General features: G+C 41.2%; 1 protein-coding gene across 2 annotated transcripts in view; it reads right to left on the bottom strand.

Annotated features, from left to right (window-relative positions):
- Window positions 1-280: 280 nt before the first annotated feature.
- Window positions 281-18,914, bottom strand: part of vipas39 (VPS33B interacting protein, apical-basolateral polarity regulator, spe-39 homolog) — a 23,467-nt gene continuing 4,833 nt past the window's right edge. For both annotated transcript variants that reach the window (XM_024420605.2, XM_024420606.2), the window contains exons 2-19: window positions 17,828-17,920; window positions 11,393-11,498; window positions 10,558-10,698; window positions 10,201-10,239; window positions 10,033-10,097; window positions 9,853-9,909; window positions 9,498-9,590; window positions 8,259-8,292; window positions 7,830-7,932; window positions 6,223-6,250; window positions 5,787-5,860; window positions 5,293-5,368; window positions 4,743-4,877; window positions 4,180-4,221; window positions 3,652-3,828; window positions 3,200-3,289; window positions 2,623-2,727; window positions 281-841 (exon numbers count right to left, since the gene is read on the bottom strand). In XM_024420605.2, the coding sequence (XP_024276373.1) occupies window positions 821-841; window positions 2,623-2,727; window positions 3,200-3,289; window positions 3,652-3,828; window positions 4,180-4,221; window positions 4,743-4,877; window positions 5,293-5,368; window positions 5,787-5,860; window positions 6,223-6,250; window positions 7,830-7,932; window positions 8,259-8,292; window positions 9,498-9,590; window positions 9,853-9,909; window positions 10,033-10,097; window positions 10,201-10,239; window positions 10,558-10,698; window positions 11,393-11,498; window positions 17,828-17,920 (1,479 nt within the window). In that variant the 3' untranslated portion in view covers window positions 281-820. The remainder of the gene's footprint in view (window positions 842-2,622; window positions 2,728-3,199; window positions 3,290-3,651; window positions 3,829-4,179; window positions 4,222-4,742; window positions 4,878-5,292; window positions 5,369-5,786; window positions 5,861-6,222; window positions 6,251-7,829; window positions 7,933-8,258; window positions 8,293-9,497; window positions 9,591-9,852; window positions 9,910-10,032; window positions 10,098-10,200; window positions 10,240-10,557; window positions 10,699-11,392; window positions 11,499-17,827; window positions 17,921-18,914) is intronic.

Here is an 18,914-nt window from a genome sequence, read left to right as displayed (position 1 = left end):
TTATCTTCTAGCTTTTTTACTACAATATTAGAAACTTGTCATTTTCACATATGTTGACATACTGTAGCAGTCGAGCTGGAGATGATGAATTTAATGTTGACTGCAACAATCTGACTGCAACTCACCATTTTGTAAATCATTTGGTAACCATCTGTTGAAATATCTAATTTTGAAGAAAAATAACAAATTACATAAAAAATTAATTTAAAAAAATGGTACACCAAAAAGGTAAATGAGCTCTAAATTGTAGGTACCACCACAGATGCAAGTCAAGAACATGTTTCAGCCGTTCTTATTAAAGTTTTATTTTCATGTTTATAAAAACATAAATTAGATCAGGGGGTCAGAGGAATACATGTCTATATACTGTTGTTCAGACTTTTCCTACCGCTGTTACACCTTCTGCCTCGGCTTGTGTAAAGAGCACAGCGAACAGGGTTGGTGAAAAGATGGATACGCACCTCGAGCAAGCATTACACAAGACTGCAAACCAAAAAAAAAAAGTCATGAAAATTGAAGGTTTTGGCTCATTCATTCGTATGGCCACTTGCTCTCTCCTCTGCTGTCACACTTAAAGTTAGCTCTGGTCCAGGGCATTAGTGTGTGTTCCTCTACTAACGGTTAGTGGAGGAATGCAAACTAATGCCATGGACCAGAGCTAACATAGTATGGAAGGTGAACTTCGTCTTGCAGTCAAACCGTCAACTGCATCTTCGCTCCAGCAGCCGTCACTTTAAAATAATTTGTCCCACACATCATGTCTCATCTGAAACAAATGTCCATTTGAAGCAGTGTTGTCATAGTCTTCTAGAAATGGATGTCAGTTTTTCCATCGGAGTTGCTGCAAGAAAAGAGCCAAAGTCCTGTTAGTGATGATTCAACTCTGACTTTAACCATGTTGAATTATGATTTGATATAAAACAACTATCTAATTGTTCCACAGAATCTGATTGAATAAATCCAAAGGCAGATCTAATTATTTAATGGGGAAGTAAAAATGTGATTTCCTCTAAGTTGATTACCCTTGGATGAATTGTTCTGGACTAGAGCTGGGACTAAATACTGTGACTCTTAACTTCTTTTGTCTTCGAAGTTTGCCTGCCACAGAATGTCACCTTTCATTTGAGGGTAATTTCATACATATCGGTTTTATCATTTAGAAATGAAAACACTTTGAAGATCGTTACATTATTACTACGTAATACATACATACATACATCTCTGCAAAATATCTGATGTGAAAAGATCTGATGTGATTGGTCAAAATACCAATTAGTGGAAACAGATCAGAATTGGGCTGCCTGTCTAAAGTTTGGTCTTGACTATAATGCAGTTTAGAATAGGCTGGAGAATATGGGTGTGTGTCCCTTCGACTTGACTAATCTGATTACGTAACTCTGATTTTACAATGCACAAGTGTAGTTCTGTTGAGATGTACAAAAAGAGAAGTGGAAGTGTTTTTGAAGGTTAAATACATTGTCTGGTCATGAGTATCAACACAGAAAGGAACCAAGGTTGAAGAGGAACTACGGTCTTTCCATAAAAACACAACCAGACTGAGAAAACAGATTGTGTTAACACAACAGCGCATGCCCCATAAGAAAATAGGGCTGTCAATTTTAGCCTTCCACTTAAAACTGACAATGACCAGCCACTTCAGGTGAAGTAGAGACATCATCACAATGTCTTATTATGAGCCATCCTCTTATGATTGTCATATTTATCATTACAAGAGGAACAGGCGAGAGACTAAATGTTCACCTTATCTGATCCTCACCACTTCCTTACACAAGCAAGACTTCCCGTCTTGCTAGATGAAACGTGACACTTTCAGACAGGTTTGTTGTCATTAGGCACCAAATTGAAGAAAAACAGACGGAAACAGGGAGGGGCTACCTGGACATTTTTGTATTGCAAAACGTTTAAAAAACATTTCCGTTGTGCGCCACAATGAAAATGACCCAGTTCACATGGGAAACGCAGTCTGTTGCACATACTTAGGCAATCTACTGCACAATATTGTTCTCAAGAAACCCTTTGATGCAAAGGAGTCTTGTACTGTTGGGTGTTGAAAAGCGTCATTTTGCTTAATGTCCTCGCGCTTTACAATCAAATTGTCTGTCTCCTTAGGGCCAAATTGTGTTGTATTTGTGTTGTAAAAACGCATATAAGTGTTATTCACTTCTGGACCTGGGAGGGTCACTATACGTAAAGGCTGTACTTTCCAGCTTCGCCCTCTACCACCTGATACGAACTGCTAATCAAGACTTTAATTAGCCGAATCGGGGGTGTTAGTGCAGGGCTGGAACAAAAGCCGGCACACGTCTGTCCTCCAGTGTACAGGTTAACTCATTGGTCATTGACCCCTGGAGACCTAAAGGATGTATGGCTTTTTCTTTAAACTTGGATACTTATACCACCGATTGACCTCATTGAGTTTTTTTGAGTAATCGATTTGTAAACTCAAGTGTGTTAGTGATGGGCTGGAGCAAAAGCCTGCACACACTGAAGCCGACTTGTGGTGACACTATCTTACAGTGTAGGGTGCATTTCCCACACTAGTGGTTAAGGTTAAGATTGGAGGAGGGGAAGCCTCGGGGAAACTTCACCCCAGAGCCTTACCGAGTTGCTGAGGATTTCCTCGATCTTCCTGTACTCGGATGAGCCTCTCTCCACCTTCCCCCGGTACACAATCAACTGCTGCCGGTCCTTCAGGTCCCTGTACGTCTGATTGGGCAAAAGAACCGCCAATCAATCGTCATGCCACATAATGATAAATCGCATGTGATGCCAGGATAAGAGATTAAATGTTATCGGTACTGTCAATGATATCATTTGCCACAATTGTTCGAGTTCTTGCGCACTAGGCATTGTAGGCATAGTATTAAACTGCAGTACTGTTACCAATGTAAGTTATGTCAAAATACTGTAACAGTAGTGCTAGAGACATAGGACGTAGTTCTACATAAGAATTTGACTTGCCTGGTTAAAAAAATGGTTGAAATAAAAATTAAATAGATAATCAATACTCATTATAGTGCTTTAAAACATGGAAGTTGGTAGAAGTTACCTCTAACCACTGATCCATGCCTCTAAGGGTTAAGGTTAGGATTTGGGATTGCATAATCTGATCCAAGATCTGTGGTTAGGGGTGACTCCTACATTGAGCTATAACATGTGTGTCTGTCAGATGTCTCACATTGATGATGACGTCGTGACACTTATACTTCTGCGCCAAACTGATCTTCTGCTCCACGTCTTCAACCAGGTTGACGTAATCCTGCAACACCTAGGAGTAGAAAGGAGAAGAGGGACAGAAAGAGAGGGATGAGCAACTAAAATAAATGTGGCAACACATCTGCATGATGTGGCATAACAGTCAGTGTAATCCCTAAAAATGAAAACACACAGCATCTAACTATGAAATAAAATTCTATTTAGTGCCATTTTATGGTTTAATTTGAGCTATTATGCTTATGGAATTTTGAATTGTCCAATTCAACTGCATTGCATGTAATGTGCCACACCCAATACATCTGCAGAATACTGAAAACAATGGGAAGAGACCAGCACTTATTTCAGGTGATTTTAAAAACACAGTACCACCTGGTGTTCAGACTGGGGAAATGCAGCTGGAGTTGTCCTACCTACCTGTACTGGTGCGTTGTTTTTCTGAAGGATGTCCACTATTCTATGGAAGCCTATGGGAGACCTCTTCTTGGTGTAGCCCAGCCAGTTCTTGGTGGTGAACAGAGCATCCACATCGAACCAGGCTTTCAGCTTCGCCCTCGCACCCAAACATGTGAGGAGAAACTGTTTATCTGAAATCTGGATGATGACAAAACTTGGGAGTTATTACAATCATTGAATGTTGTTCAACCTGGAAACACACATTTTTCCTTAACTCTGTTGGGAAATAGGGTTGAAGGCAAATCGATGTCTTTCTGACAACTTCAGCTCAAGCTTTTAAAATAGTTGGACAGATGGATTGGCATGAATAACGAAAATATACATATGGTCTCATTGCAAACGGAGCCAGAATATTGTTGAACGAAAAGATTCACAACAGTGAATCAAGCCAGACACATTTACCTAGTAATAAAGACAAGGCCCAGTTAATTCAAAAACAAAATGGACAAACAAATACTCATGTGTAGTCCGAGCTTCTCTCTCTCTTACCCTGAAGGTCTTCCGTATGTTGGCGGGACTGCTGAACGTGCCCTGTGGGAGAGACTGGGCTAGTTAGTTGATGTTGTGCACACAGTTACAGATACAGACACACACACATACAGGCAAACACGCACAAACAGACCTTAATCAACTCCAACCATAATGTTATTTCAATTAACAACAAGACTAATTATTAAATGTTTGGATATAATGGCAGTATTTATAATATAAAAGATTGATAGATTAATGCACAGATTAATGCATTTTTACATCACACTGATTAACACTAGGTTCCCTACTACAGCCAGGTAACTGACAATCTCTGTCTCCATCTTGTGGTGGCAATAGTGAATTACAGTTAGAAAAAAACTCTGTAGCACAGTGGTCTCAAACCTGAGAGCTACAGGGTGTGCCGGCTCTGGCTCCAGCCCTAACAGGACTAACACCACATTCACCTGATCAACTTATCATCATGCCAAATCTGGAGCACTTGCTCATACTGGAACAAAAGCCTGCGCACCCTGTGGTTCTCTAGGACCAGGTTTGAGGGCCACTTCAGTTCCAGAACTCACATCAGACTCCCCATAATGGTAGAAGCAGGAGTAGTAGAGAGTAGTGATGATGGGCATGTTGAGGATGGAGGCTTTCCGCGGGTATTTCTTAAAGATGTCCGCCTGGCCGCTACTCTCCACCTGTTTGTCGTTCGCCTGAACGGGGGATGGAATTTTATGGTTTTAAACCTACATAAGGCTGTCATAAGCATGACTTATGGCTTGATATGACATAGGGTCAGCCTGAAGAAACAGAGAAGGGAAGGTTTGGAATGTTTGGTTTTAAAGCCTACATAAACATGTCAAACATGACATAGGATTTGACATATTATGCAATGATCGAGCTTATGACAAAATATGTCATAGCGTAGCTATCTGTGGCAAAACTGTTCTCCCAAATTTCACATCGAAACCTTATGGAGACCATGTTAGTGCGCCATGGTTTTTAACAGATTTCAAACAAGATTTCATTTAAAGCTCAAAATAAAATGTTACTACTGTACCATGAGCGAGATTCAGACATTGGTGTTCTTCAGTCGAGTATGTTTCAAAAATAGCAGCGGTTTCTCACCTCGATGATAATCTGCCTTTCCAGGAGTGTGTAGTGGTCTTGAACGTGAGTGGCATCGTCTGGTGAGAAGGGGAAACTGCAACAAAGTCCATGGTGCTAGTTAGTCCTTAGTCCTGTTCTCCAAAGCTAATACTGCTATGTAGTATCTCTGACTCCAGGAGTAGGTAACATTCAAATGTGTTAAATGACCTTACTTCAGGAAAAGGTTTGTACGACCTTGTAGGATTTAAAAACACCTCAGTCAACAATATAAAAATGTGGCAGGAAAATGGGAAAAGAAAAAGATGCTGTTCACGAGAGAAAACTTAGGATTCTTTACCTTGGTTCTGTTCCTTAGGGTACGCAACGGAAAACATTTTGCAACAGAAAACGGAAATCAGCACTTCTTTTTGGACGCGTTCATGTGGTGCCTTCCTGTGTCTGCACGATTTCTTCCGTTTTGTGCCTAATGAACACGACCCTGAGACGTGAGGTAATGTGGAGTGGATCTTTACCTGAGGCAGTTCTTCAGAAAGTCCCTCTTCTTGTTCTCGTCTCTGACATTGAGGTGATCTCTGTACTGCATGAGCTGAATATGGACATGGAAACAGAGGAAGGTGCATTGAGATTTAAAACCATCAACAACCAATGAGTGCAGAGCATTAAAGGCACAATCTGTAATGTTCATTTCAACTCCACCGTCAGCGGTGTCACAGACAGTTTTCAGGGATACAGTATCTTCAACAGAGCTTCCTTTTCCCCTGAAAACCAGACGTGGAGACCCTGCTCATGCATTTATTTGACACCTGCTGCATTAGGTTATTTCAACTCAAAAGTGCTGCCCCTGCACTTGTTTGACACATTTTAGGATGGACTGAAATGTAACTGAATTAGACTTTTGAGGTAACTGTCCCCCCCAGAATGGCTTGGCAGTTCATAGGAAGTACATACCGCCATGTCTTCTGTTCTGTCCATGGACCTTGATGACACGAGAGAAAAGAAGACTGATCAGGATGCCTGCATACAAGTAGCAAGTTGACCAGACAGTGCCATCATTTTGGTACACAAATGGAAAATATTTAAAATCTTTTACAAAATAATTCTTAAAATGGACCAATCCTGACAGTCCCTCCCTGTTTCAGTCTGTTGTATTTCCTTTGGCGCCTTATAAACACAACCCAGATGCTACACTTGAACAGGAGCGGTAAAAACCTGTCCAACAAGGTTACATGACAACTCCATTGATACAATCTTATGGCTTAAAGGATACAGTGCATTCGGAAAGTATTCACACCCATTGACTTTTTCCACATTTTGTTACCATTACAGCCTTATTCTAAAATGGATTCAAATAGTTTTTTTTTCCACTCATGAATCTACACACAATACCCCATAATGACAAAGAAAAAACTGCCTTTTGGTTTTTAGAAATGTTTGCAAATGTATATATAATATTTTTTTTTTTCAATATCACATTTACATAAGTATTCAGACCCTTTACTCAGTACTTTGTTGAAGCACCTTTGGCAGCGATTACAGCCTTGAGTCGTGGGTATGACGCTACAAACTTGTCACAACTGTATTTGGGGAGTTTCTCCCATTTTTCTCTGCAGATCCTCCCAAGCTCCGTCAGGTTGGATGAGGAGCGTCACTGCACAGCTATTTTCAGTTCTCTCCAGAGATGTTCGATCGGGTTCAAATCCGGGCTTTGAATGGGCCACTCAAGGACATTCAGAGACTTGTCCCGAAGCCACTCCTGCGTTGTCTTGGCCTTCACCACCGTTTGGGGCGCTCTGGAGCAGGTTTTCTTGAAAAATCTCTCTATACTTTGCTCCGTTCATCTTTACCTTGATCCTGACTAGTCTCCCAGTCCCTGCCGCTGAAATACATCCCCACAGCATGATGCTGCTACCCCCATGCTTCACCGTAGGTATGGTGCCAGGTTTCCTCCAGATGTGACGCTTGGCATTCAGGCCAAAGAGATCAATCTTGGTTTCATCAGACCAGAGAATCTTGTTTCTCATGGTCTGAAAGTCTTTAGGTGCCTTTTGGCAAACTCCAAGCGGGCTGTCATGTGCCTTTTACTGAGGAGTGGCTTCCGTCTGACCACTCTACCAGAAAGGACTCTAGAGCTGTGTCAGACTGACCATCAGGTTCTTGGTCACCTCCCTGACCAAGGCCCTTCTCCCCCAATTGCTCAGTTTGGCCGGCTGGCCAGCTCTAGGAAGAGTCTTGGTGGTTCCAAACTTCTTCCATTTAAGAATGATGGTGGCCACTGTGTTCTTGGGGACCTTCAATGTTGGAGACATTTTTTGGTACCATTCCCCAGATCTGTGCCTCGACACAATCCTGTCTCGATATTTCTGTTTTTGCTTTTAATACATTTGCAAAAATGTATATTATTATTACTTTCTCATTGTTGGGTATTGTGTGTAGATTGATGAGAAAAAAATAATGAATTCATTTTAGAATAAGGCTGTAATGTAACAAAATGTGGAAAAAGTCAAGGGGTTTGAAGACTTCCCGAATGTACTGTATTTTAGTGAATTGTTACTCACTTGAAAAGCTCCACCAAAAGCTTCTGTTCTCCTATTTCCTTCAGGTAGTGGATATAATGCCTAAGAGCTATTTCTCTTGTTATCAACTCCCGGAAGAGAATCTCTGCACAGAAACACAGTGAACTGTCATTATTTGCAGAATATTTGCCATGTGCACTTAACTTTTGCAACATCCAAAGTTTGCAACTGTTATTGTTCTAAAGGAATAATATATGCCATTTAGCAGATGCTTTTGTCAGCATGCATACATTTTCAACACCTGGGAATAATAAATGAAAAAGGTAGAACTAAATGTAGAAGACAAAGAAAATAGAAAAATAAAAGGTGCAACATTTGCACTGGTGTAAATTCCTGGTAACTCAACCAGAATAGAATAAGGTCCAAAAAAAAGTTCAACCTAATGGACAAAAAACGGATTAAAAACCTTACCTTTACTTAATGACTTCTTTAAATATATTAAAACCTGCAATGAGAGGTTACAGAACAGTATAAGTATACTGAACAAAAATCTAAGCGCAACATGTAAAGTGTTGGTCCCATGTTTCATGAACTTTCTCTAAAATGTGGTGCACCAATTTATTTACATCCCTGATAGTGAGCATTTCTCTTTTGCCAAAATAATCAATCCACCTGACAGGTGTGGCATATCGAGAAAATGATCATGCTGTTTAATCAGCATGATCATTACACAGGTGCACCTTGCGCTGGGTACAATAAAAGGCTACTCTAAAATGTGCAGTTTTATCACACAACACAATGTCACATATGTCTCAAGTTGAGGGGGCTTGCAATTGGCATGCTGACTGCAGGAATGTCAATCAGAACTGTTGCCAGAGAATTGAATATTCATTCCTCTACCATAAGCCATTTCCAACATCATTTTAGAGAATATGGCAGTATGTCCAACTGGCCTCACAACTGTCCGTGGGAGAGCAGTTTGCTGATGTCAACGTTGTGATCAGAGTGCCCCATGGTGGTGGTGGGGTTATGGTATGGGCAGGCATAAGCTACGGACAACAAACCATTTTATCAATGGCAATTTGAATGCACGGAGATAACGTGAAAAGATCCTGAGGCCCATTGTCGTGCAATTCATCTGCCGCCATCACCTCATGTTTTAGCATGATAATGCACTACCCCATGTCGAAAGGATTTGTACACAATTCCTTGAAGCTGAAAGTGTCCCAGTTCTTCCATGGCCTACATACTCACCAGACATGTCACCCATTGAGCATGTTTGGGATGCTCTGGATCGACGTGTACAACAGTGTGTTCCAGTTCCCGCCAACATCCAGCAACTTCACACAGCCATTGAAGAGGAGTGGGACAACATTTCACAGTCCACAATCAACAGCCTGATCAACTCTATGCAAAGGAGATGTGTCGCGCTGCATGAGGCAAAAGGTGGTCACTCCAGATACGGACTGGTTTTCTGATCAATGCCCATAACTTTAAAAAAAAAGTATCTGTGACCAACAGATGCATATCTGTGTTCCCAGTCATGTGAAATCCATAGATTAGGGCTTAATGAATGTATTTCTATTGACTGATTTCCTTAAATTAACTGTAAGTCGGTAAAATCTTTGAAATTGTTGCATGTTGCGTTTATATTTTTGTTCATTGTAATAAAAATGGTTTTCTTTCAACTAGAGTCAAATCAAATTGTACCGCAGTGATGACGTTTCCATCATGTGCATTCACAGCCTCGTCCAATAGCAGCAGTTTGTCCTGTAAGGAGCGGAACTTCTCCAAAGAGTAGACCTATGAGAAAATACAATCATGGACAGAGTTAGAATAATACAATATTAATATTACATCACAGTCCATAGAATTGTAAAATACATAAAGCAGAGTAATTGCTGGAGCATTAGAAAACAGATGATAATAACAACCTAATAAGCTGTATGCCATTTAGCAGACACTTTAATCCAAAGTGACTAACAGTAGGCATAACAACAGTCAGCTTGCAATTTACAGTCAGTTTGAAGACAAATAAATGTTGATTTTACACCATTGATCCTACCTTTCCCTGCTGCATCCTCTTCACAGTCTCCTCAGGGGTCCAGTCACTGACGTAGTCCTGCCACAACAAGATGACGTCATCATGAACAGACCAACGGCAGTCCAGTAAATAAAGTATTAGTGATGTTAATAACTTTTCAGAGTGCTCTACGGATTATGTGTAACATAAAACACATCTTACCTTGTATTCAGATTTCGGCTTCCGAAGCTCCGGGGCATAATTTCGGATGGATGGATCTCCGAAAGCTATAAAATAGTAGAGAAGTTGAGAACCGCACTTATCAAAATAGCAATTTTCACACACATATGGCAAAAATGGAGTAACATCTCTAGCTAAAATGTTACCCACACTCAGAGAAGGACTGGAAGCTCCCAGTTTTGGCCTTTCCTAAAGAAATGAGAGAGTGTGTGTTAATTGACAAGGAAATACTTATGTTGACATTAGTATTCGCATTGAGAATGTGCAAAACTACGGACAATGGTTAGTGTATAGCTAGAGCTCATTGGTGTTTCTTATAGATTCAAAACTGTACCGAGGGCAAATCTGTTTGACAGAATGAAGCGAACCCATTTTGATTGGGTCGAATGCAAAGGTCACAAGATCGGTTATCCCAAACTCAAAAATCGACCCACAACACAACACTTCCAATCTAAATACACCCAATGAAAATGGCCTTAAAAACCTGTCAAGAGGACTGAGTTGTACCTTTGAATAAGGAGCTTAAGGAGTAGCCAGAACTATTCTTGGGCAACGAAGGGGCAGTGTGGATTTTGGGGAAGCTCTGGTCCCGCACCTCTCCTGTGGAGCGAATGCTGGATTCTGTCTCCTTGACCGACCACGAGATGCCTGAGGGAACACCAACATTTAGGGCCACAACTTACAACATTTAGGCCCAAAACCATTCAAGTTACTAGCAAACGTACTGGTCCTAAGTGAACTTATCACAAAACTTAAAAAAGGCACAGACCATACGTTTTCTGTTTCCCTTGTGGCAACGATCCAAATTACAAAGAATCAACCTAAATTATAAACACACATAGTGTCTGTGGCTTCATTCAGGAAAATACATTAAGTTCAAAACATTGAGTTGCAGACACAATCCATGTCTCAATTGTCTCAAGGCTTAAAAATCCTTATTTAACGTGTCTCCTCCCCATTCATTTATACTGATTGAAGTGCATTAATAATGGATCATAGCGTTCACCTGGATTCACCAGGTCAGACTATATAATGGAAAGAGTAGGTGTTCATAATGTTTTGTATACACTCAATGTATATTTCTATTGTAGCACCTTTCGTTGTTCGGTTTACACCAATGACTGCACCAACCTCATCTTCTCATCTTGGCACTTGCAAAAACCCATTAATTGTCAGCGCAACTTAAAAAGCTTTTAATATTTTGTTCATTAGTCTATGGTTAATACAATCCCCCAAAATGTATGTCACTCAGTAGTCAAGTTTTCATTATAGTGCACTTTCAGTACAGAGAAAAAAACTGATGATGATGCGTTTTGCATCATATGATGGACAGTTCTCTTACTTCCAACAGGCTCTCCACTCCAGCTGACCTTCTCCACATCATCTTCTTCATCCTCTTCCTCTACCAGGCTGCGGATACTGTTCACAGCCCGCTTTGATTCCTTTAGCTTAAATACATTCGAAATAGAAAAAACATGTTTATGTTCACGCCACATTTCTGTACCTTAACAGTCCAATGTGAGCAAGTATGTTTCCAAACTTCTGATGCCACATACCCAGCCGCTGTTGACATTTGCTAAACGTTTCCACCATTGTCTTTCTTTGGTGTCCTACCCTTGTGTGATAGGGTAAGCTAGTTAAAGTATACAAATGTAACATACATAAGAGGTGGCCAACCCTCCTCTTGAAGATCTTTAGGGTATGTAGGCTTCTGCTCAAGCCCTGGTCAAACACACCGGTTTGATGTGCAGCTGATTAATAGAATCAAGTGTGCTGGAGCAAAAGCCTGCATACTCAGTAGTTTAACAGGAAGAGTATTGGCCAACCGCCTGGCATAAAAGTATTGCGTCCCAAATGGCATCGTATTCCCAACATCGGGCCCTCCAACCCTGTTCCTGGAGAGCTAAGTTCTTGTAGGTTCACTCCAACCCTAATCTAGCGCACCCGATTCTAATAATTAGCTGGTTGATCAGCTGAATCAGGTTAGTTACAACTAGGGTTGGAGCGAAACCCTACAGGTTAGCTCTCCAGAAACAGATTTGGAGAGCCCTTCCCTACATCAGTGTTTGCCAAATCAGGCCCTGGAGTACTCCCAACAGCCCATATTTTTGTTGTCGGCCTGGGGCCACTAAAAAAAACATGTACTGTTGGAGATACTCGAGGACCGGAGATGGGCAACACTGCCCTACATAGTACCACCCCTATGGGCCCTGGTAAAAAGTAGTGCATCAAGGTTTATATGGTTTAGTGTTTTATTTCTATGAGTTTTTCCACACAAACAATATGCAATTCAGTTAGTTTTCAAACCTGATTTGCATTTTTGTTTTTAATGTAGTTATATTATTTATATATTTTATTATAGTATTAAAGCGTGCGTGGGAGGCAAGGAGCCATTTGGGTTATATCGTTTGGTTTTTAGGGATGACAGTTCTTGTAACTGGGGACCAGTAATACATAAGGTAATGGATTTGATTTATTAGGATCCCCATTAGCCGATCGATGCCAATGGAGAAAGCTAGTCTTACTGGGGTCTGACACAAAACCTAAAAAGGCATTACTGACAAAAGACTTCACAATTGACATACATTTAGAAACATTAACATGTAGTGTGTGTGTGAGAGAGTTACACATACATGTCAGTACAAATGTCACATGGTGAAGTAGGTCACATGGGGAAGAGGCCTTGTGCCGTGAGGTGTTGCTTTATTCGATTTTGTAAAACCTGATTTGCTGTTCACTTGCGCTATATAACATGGAAGGGAGTTCCATCGCAATCATGTCTGTGTAATACTGTACGTTTCCATACATTTTTCCTGGACCTGGGGACTGTGAAAAGACCCCTGGTGGCATGTCTGTTGAGGTAAGTGTGTGTGTGTCAGTGCTGTGTGTAAGTTGACTATGCAAACAATTTGGAATGTCAACAATGTTTATAATAAAAACTAGTGACGCAGTCAGTCTTTCCTCAACTCTTCGCCAAGAGAGACTGACATGCATAGTATTAATATATCCCCATCTTTACAAACATTGAATCTATATGTTTTGACCATGACAGTTTACAATCTAAGGTAACACCAAGTAATTTAGTCTCCTCAACTTGTTCAACAGCCACACCATTCATTACCAGATTCAGCTGAGGTCTAGAACTTGTACCAAATACAATACTCTTCGATTTAGAGATGTTCAGAATCAGTTTATTACAGGTCACCCATTCCAAAACTGACTGCAAATCTTTGTTAGGGTTTCAGTGACTACATTAGCTGATGTGTATATGGTTTAATCATCAGCATACATGGACACACATGCTGTTTAATGCCAGTGGCAAGTCATTGGTAAAAATTGAAAACTGCCCTGCGGCACACCAAATCAAATCAAAATCAAAATCAAATCAAATTTATTTATATAGCCCTTCGTACATCAGCTGATATCAGCTTTACACACCCCACTTTACATCAGAGAAAACCCTCAGAGTTCTATTTGATAGATAGCTCTGAATCCACGATATGGTGGAGGTTGAAAAGCCATAACACATAAGTTCTCAACAACAGGTTATGATCAATAATATCAAAGGCTGCATTGAAATCTAACAGTACAGCTCCCACAATCTTATTATTATCAATTTATTTCAACCAGTCAGTCATTTGTGTCAGTGCAGTACGTGTTGAGTGCCCTTCTCTCAAAGCATACTGAAAGTCAGTTATTCATTTGTTTACAGAGAAATAGAAAAAATGTATTGACCAAATACAATGCTAACAGTTTGCTAAGAGCTGGCAGCAAGCTGATAGGTCTGCTGTTAGAACTAGTAAAGGCTGCTTTGCTAATCTTGGGTACCGGAATGACTTTGGCTTCCCTCCAGGCCTGAGGACAAATACTTTCCTCTAGGCTCAGATTAAAGATATGACAGATAGGAGTGGCTATAGTCAGCTACCATCCTCAGTAGCTTTCCATCTAAGTTGTCAATACTGTTGATCTATAACAATTATTTTTTCACCTCTCCCACACTAACTTGACAAAATTCAAACTTACGACAATGCTTTTCTTTTATTATTTGTTTTTTCATGTAGAGTACGATGGCTTACTGTTCATTGTTGGCATTTCCTGCCTAAGTTTGCCCACTTTGAAGTAATTATTAAAATAATTGGTAACATCAAATGGTTTTGTGATGATATAGCATGGTGCCCGAGAAGATGCTCCTAACCAACTGTTTTTTTTGCTTTTTTTTGGCGTTGTTTGTAACTTATTTTGAACATAATGTTGCTGCTACCGTCTCTTATGACCAAAAAGAACTTCTGGACATCAGAACAGCGATTACTCAGCACGATTTGTTTTCCTTTAATGAGTCCGACGTGAAGGACATAATGCTTTCTCGGGAACAGGCCCAATCCCCGTCATTCGTGTGAAAAAAAGATGGAGATAAATAGGGCGGAGGCTGGGCTGCCTTCTGAGAATATGTAAGTGATCGAATAAACCCCCACTGCCTTCCGATCTACTAGCTAACTTGCAATCATTGGAAAATAAAATTGATGACCTACGAGGAAGATTAAACTACCAACGGGGCATTAAAAACAGTAATATCTTATGCTTCACGGAGTCGTGGCTGAACGACGACATCAACATACACTGGTTATACACTGTATCGGCAGGATAGAACAGCGGCATCTGGTAAGACAAGGGGTGGTGGACTATCTATATTTGCAAACAACAGCTGGTGCACGATGTCTAAGGAAGTCTCTAGGTTTTGCTCGCTTGAGGTAGAGTATCTCATGATAAGCTGTAGACCACACCATCTACCTAGAAAGTTCTCATCTGTATTTTCGTAGCTGTCTACATAACACCACAGACTGAGGCTGGCACTAAGACCGCACTCAATGAGCTGTATTCCGCCATAAGCAAACAGGAAAACGCTCACCCAGAGGCGCCACTCCTAGTGACCGGGGACTTTAATGCGTTTAATCCGTTTTACCACATTTCTATAAGCATGTTAAATGTGCAACCGGGGGGGGGAGGGGGGGGGTCTAGAACACCTTTACTCCACACACAGAGATGCGTACAAAGCTCTCCCTTGCTCTCAATTTGGCAAATCTAACCATAATTCTATCCTCCTGATTCATGCTTACAAGCAAAAGATTAAAGCAGGAAGCACCAGTGACTCAGTCAATATAAAAGTGGTCAGATGAAGCAGATGCTAAGCTACAGGACTGTTTTGCTATCACAGACTGAAATATGTCCCGGGGTTATTCCGATGGCATTAAAGAGTACACCACATAAGTCATTGGCTTCATCAACAAGTGCATCAATGATGTTGTCCCCACAGTGACCATACGTACATACCCCAACCAGAAGCCATGGATTACAGGCAACATCCACACTGAGCTAAAGGCGGAGCTGCCGTTTTCAAGGAGTGGGAGTCTAACCCAGAAGCTTATAAGAAATACCGCTATGCCCTTCGACGAACCATCAAACAGGCAAAGCATCAATACAGGACTAAGATCGAATCGTACTACACCGGTTCTGACACTCATCGGATGTGGCAGGGCTTGCAAACTATTACAGACTACAAAAGGGAACCACAGCCGAGAGCTGCTCAGTGACACAAGCCTACCAGATTAGCTAAACTACTTCTATGCTCGCTTTGAGGCAAATAACACTGAAACATGCATGAGAGCACCAGCTGTTCCGAACAACTATGTGATCACGCTCTCTGCAGCCGATGTGAGTAAGACCTTTAAACAGGTCAACATTCAGGGCCAGACGGATTACCAGGAAGTGTACTCAGAGCAGGCACTGACCAACTGGAAAGTGTCTTCACTGACAATTTCAACCTCTCCCTGTCCGAGTCTGTAATACCAACATGTTTCAAGCAGTCCCTGTGCCCAAGAACGCAAAGGTAACCCACCTAAATGACTACCAATCCATAGCACTCACGTCTGTAGCCATGAAGTGCTTTGAAAGGCTGGTCATGGCTCATATCAACACCATTATCCCAGAAACCCTAGACCCACTCCAATTTGCATACCGCCCTAACAGATCCACAGATGATGCACTCTCTATTGTACTCCACTGCCCTTTCCCACCTGGACAAAAGGAACACCTATGTGAGAATGCTATTCATTGACTACAGCTCAGTGTTCAACACCATAGTGCCCTCAAAGCTCATCAATAAGCGAAGGACCCTGGGACTAAACACCTCCCTCTGCGACTGGATCCTGGACTTCCTGACGGGCCGCCCCCAGGAGGTAAGAGTAGGTAACAACACATCCGCGACCCTGATTCTCAACACAGGGCCCCTCAGGGGTGCATGCTCAGTCCCCTCCTGTACTCCCTGTTAACTCATGACTGCACGGCCAGGCACGACTTCAACACCATCATTAAGTTTGCCAATGACACAGCAGTGGTAGGCCTAATCACCGACAACAACGAGACAGCCTATAGGAAGGAGGTTAAAGACCTGGCTGTGTGGTGCCAGGACAACAACCTCTCCTTCAACGTGATCAAAACAAAGGATATGATTGTAGACTACATGAAAAGGAGGACCGAGCACACCCCAATTCTCATTGACGGGGCTGTAATGGAGCAGGTTGAGAGCTTCAAGTTCCTTGGTGTCCACATCACCAACAAACTAACATGGTCCAAGCACACCAAGACAGCTTCTACCCCCAAGCCATAAGACTCCTGAACATCTAATCAAATGGCTACCCAGACTATTTGCAATTCCCTCCTTTTACGCCTCTGCTACTCTCTGTTATTATCTATGCATAGTCACTTTAATAACTCTACCTACATGTACATATTACCTCGACTAACCGGTGCCCCCGCACATTGACTCTGTACCGGTACCCCCTGTATATAATCTCGCTATTGTTATTTTACTGCTGCTCTTTAATTACTTGTTAATTTTATTTGTATATTTTAAACTGCATTGTTGGTTAGGGGTTTGTAAGTAAGCATTTCACCTGTAGTATTCGGCGCATGTGACAAATACAATTTTATTCGATGAAAGATGGGAGTTGAATTTGTCTTTCTGCCCATAATTTCATTTAAAGTACTCCAAAGTTCCTTATATCATAGATCTTGGATTCATAATAGTTACATTTTTGTTGAGTTTAGTCACATCATTTCTCAATTTGAAGTAGGTCAGCCAGTCAGATGTGCAGCCAGACTTTTTAGGCACTCCTTTTACCCCATCTCTTTCAACCATACAGTTTTCCAATTCCTCATCAATTCATGGTGCCTTAACAGTGGGCCAGGTCATAGGTTAGGAAAGCCCTTCTCATGACTAATTCCACATCCCTTTTGATTAGCTGAGGTGATTTGGTAAAGTGTGAAACACTATCTAGAAACAATTGATCTTTGATTGCCATTGGAAACCTTGAACACAACTTAATTATCATACAAAAATGACTTGACAAATACAAAAGATACACTTACTGTTAGCGGTTTTACCAGAGATTTCCACAGAGTATATGTATCTTTTGTAGTTGTAAAATCTATTTGGGGTGATATAAAAGTATAATTTCTGAGGTTCCATAACTGTATTGCACAGTGATTATTAAGAGTTAGACAGAGCATCGGGGCAGCTGTACACATTGGCCCTGCTGTGGTCGATTGTTAACTTTAGAATGTAAAAAAAATCAAGTCAGCTACCTTAAAAGTTCAAACCGGTTTGTGAATTATTTTATTTCATGGGTTTTAGTTTCAGTTTACTATAAAAACCTTGTAGGGCATTTAATATGGAATAGGGTGCCATTTGGGACACCCCTAAGACTTTCAAGTTATTTACCCTGGTAAAGTCATCATCTTCATCATCAAATGTGAAAGCTTTGAACTTCGAACTGTTCCAGTAGTCATCCTCATCTGGTTTACCCCTTATCATCTGGAACAGAGTTAGTTAAATTTACTGCACATGGTTTATACCGCAGAAGGATATATCATAACTCTATTGTTTATACAACCATTGCGGCAACGTCCTTTGTACAACAACAGCAACATCATCAAGCGGTTTCAGACATAAGGCTGCAGGTTTGAGTCCTCCAGAATTTGCTACATTAGTCTCAGAAGTGGGATGGTGCTACAGTGAGATCAGTGGAAACATCCTTTGGATCCATGAGGTAGTTAAACATAGAGGCGTGCTTTTACAACACCAGGAATGTAATCAGAAAGTTGAGACTTCTTGGCATAGCTTAATGGCTATCAAATCAAAGTTCATTTGTCGCATTACACAGATTAGCAGACATTAAAGCAGGTGCAACGAAATGCTTATGTTTCAAGCTTAAGCAGTGCAATAAGTGTCTAATTTAAAAAAAAAATGAAATATCACATTAACATAAGTATTCAGACCCTTTACTTAGTACTTTATTGAAGCACCTTTGGCAGCAATTACAGCCTTGAGTCTTCTTGGGTATGATGCTACAAGCTTGGCACACCTGTATTTGAGGAGTTTCTCCCATTCTCCTCTGCAGATCCTCTCAAACTTTGTCAGGTTGGATAGGGAGCATCGCTGCACAGCTATTTTTAAGTCTCTCCAGAGATGTTCGATAGGGTTCAAGACCAGGCTCTGGCTGGGCCACTCAAGGACATTCAGAGACTTGTCCCGAAGCCACTCCTGTGTTGTCTTGGCTGTGTGCTTAAGGTCGTTGTCCTATTGGAAGGTGAGGTGGAAGGAGCAGGTTTTCATCAAGGATCTCGCTGTACTTTGCTCCGTTCATCTTTCCCTCGATCCTGACTAGTCTCCCAGTCCCTGCCACTGAAAAGCATCTCCACAGCATGATGCTGCCACCACCATGCTTCACCGTAGGGATGGTGCCTGGTTTCCTCCAGACGTGACTCTTGGCATTCAGGCCAAAGAGTTCACTCTTGGTTTCATCAGA

This window comes from Oncorhynchus tshawytscha, linkage group LG05, assembly GCF_018296145.1.
Source record: "Oncorhynchus tshawytscha isolate Ot180627B linkage group LG05, Otsh_v2.0, whole genome shotgun sequence".
NCBI lineage: Eukaryota > Metazoa > Chordata > Actinopteri > Salmoniformes > Salmonidae > Oncorhynchus > Oncorhynchus tshawytscha.
The sequence above is the reverse complement of the archived record's forward strand: the minus strand, read 5'-3'. Positions and strand labels throughout refer to the sequence as shown.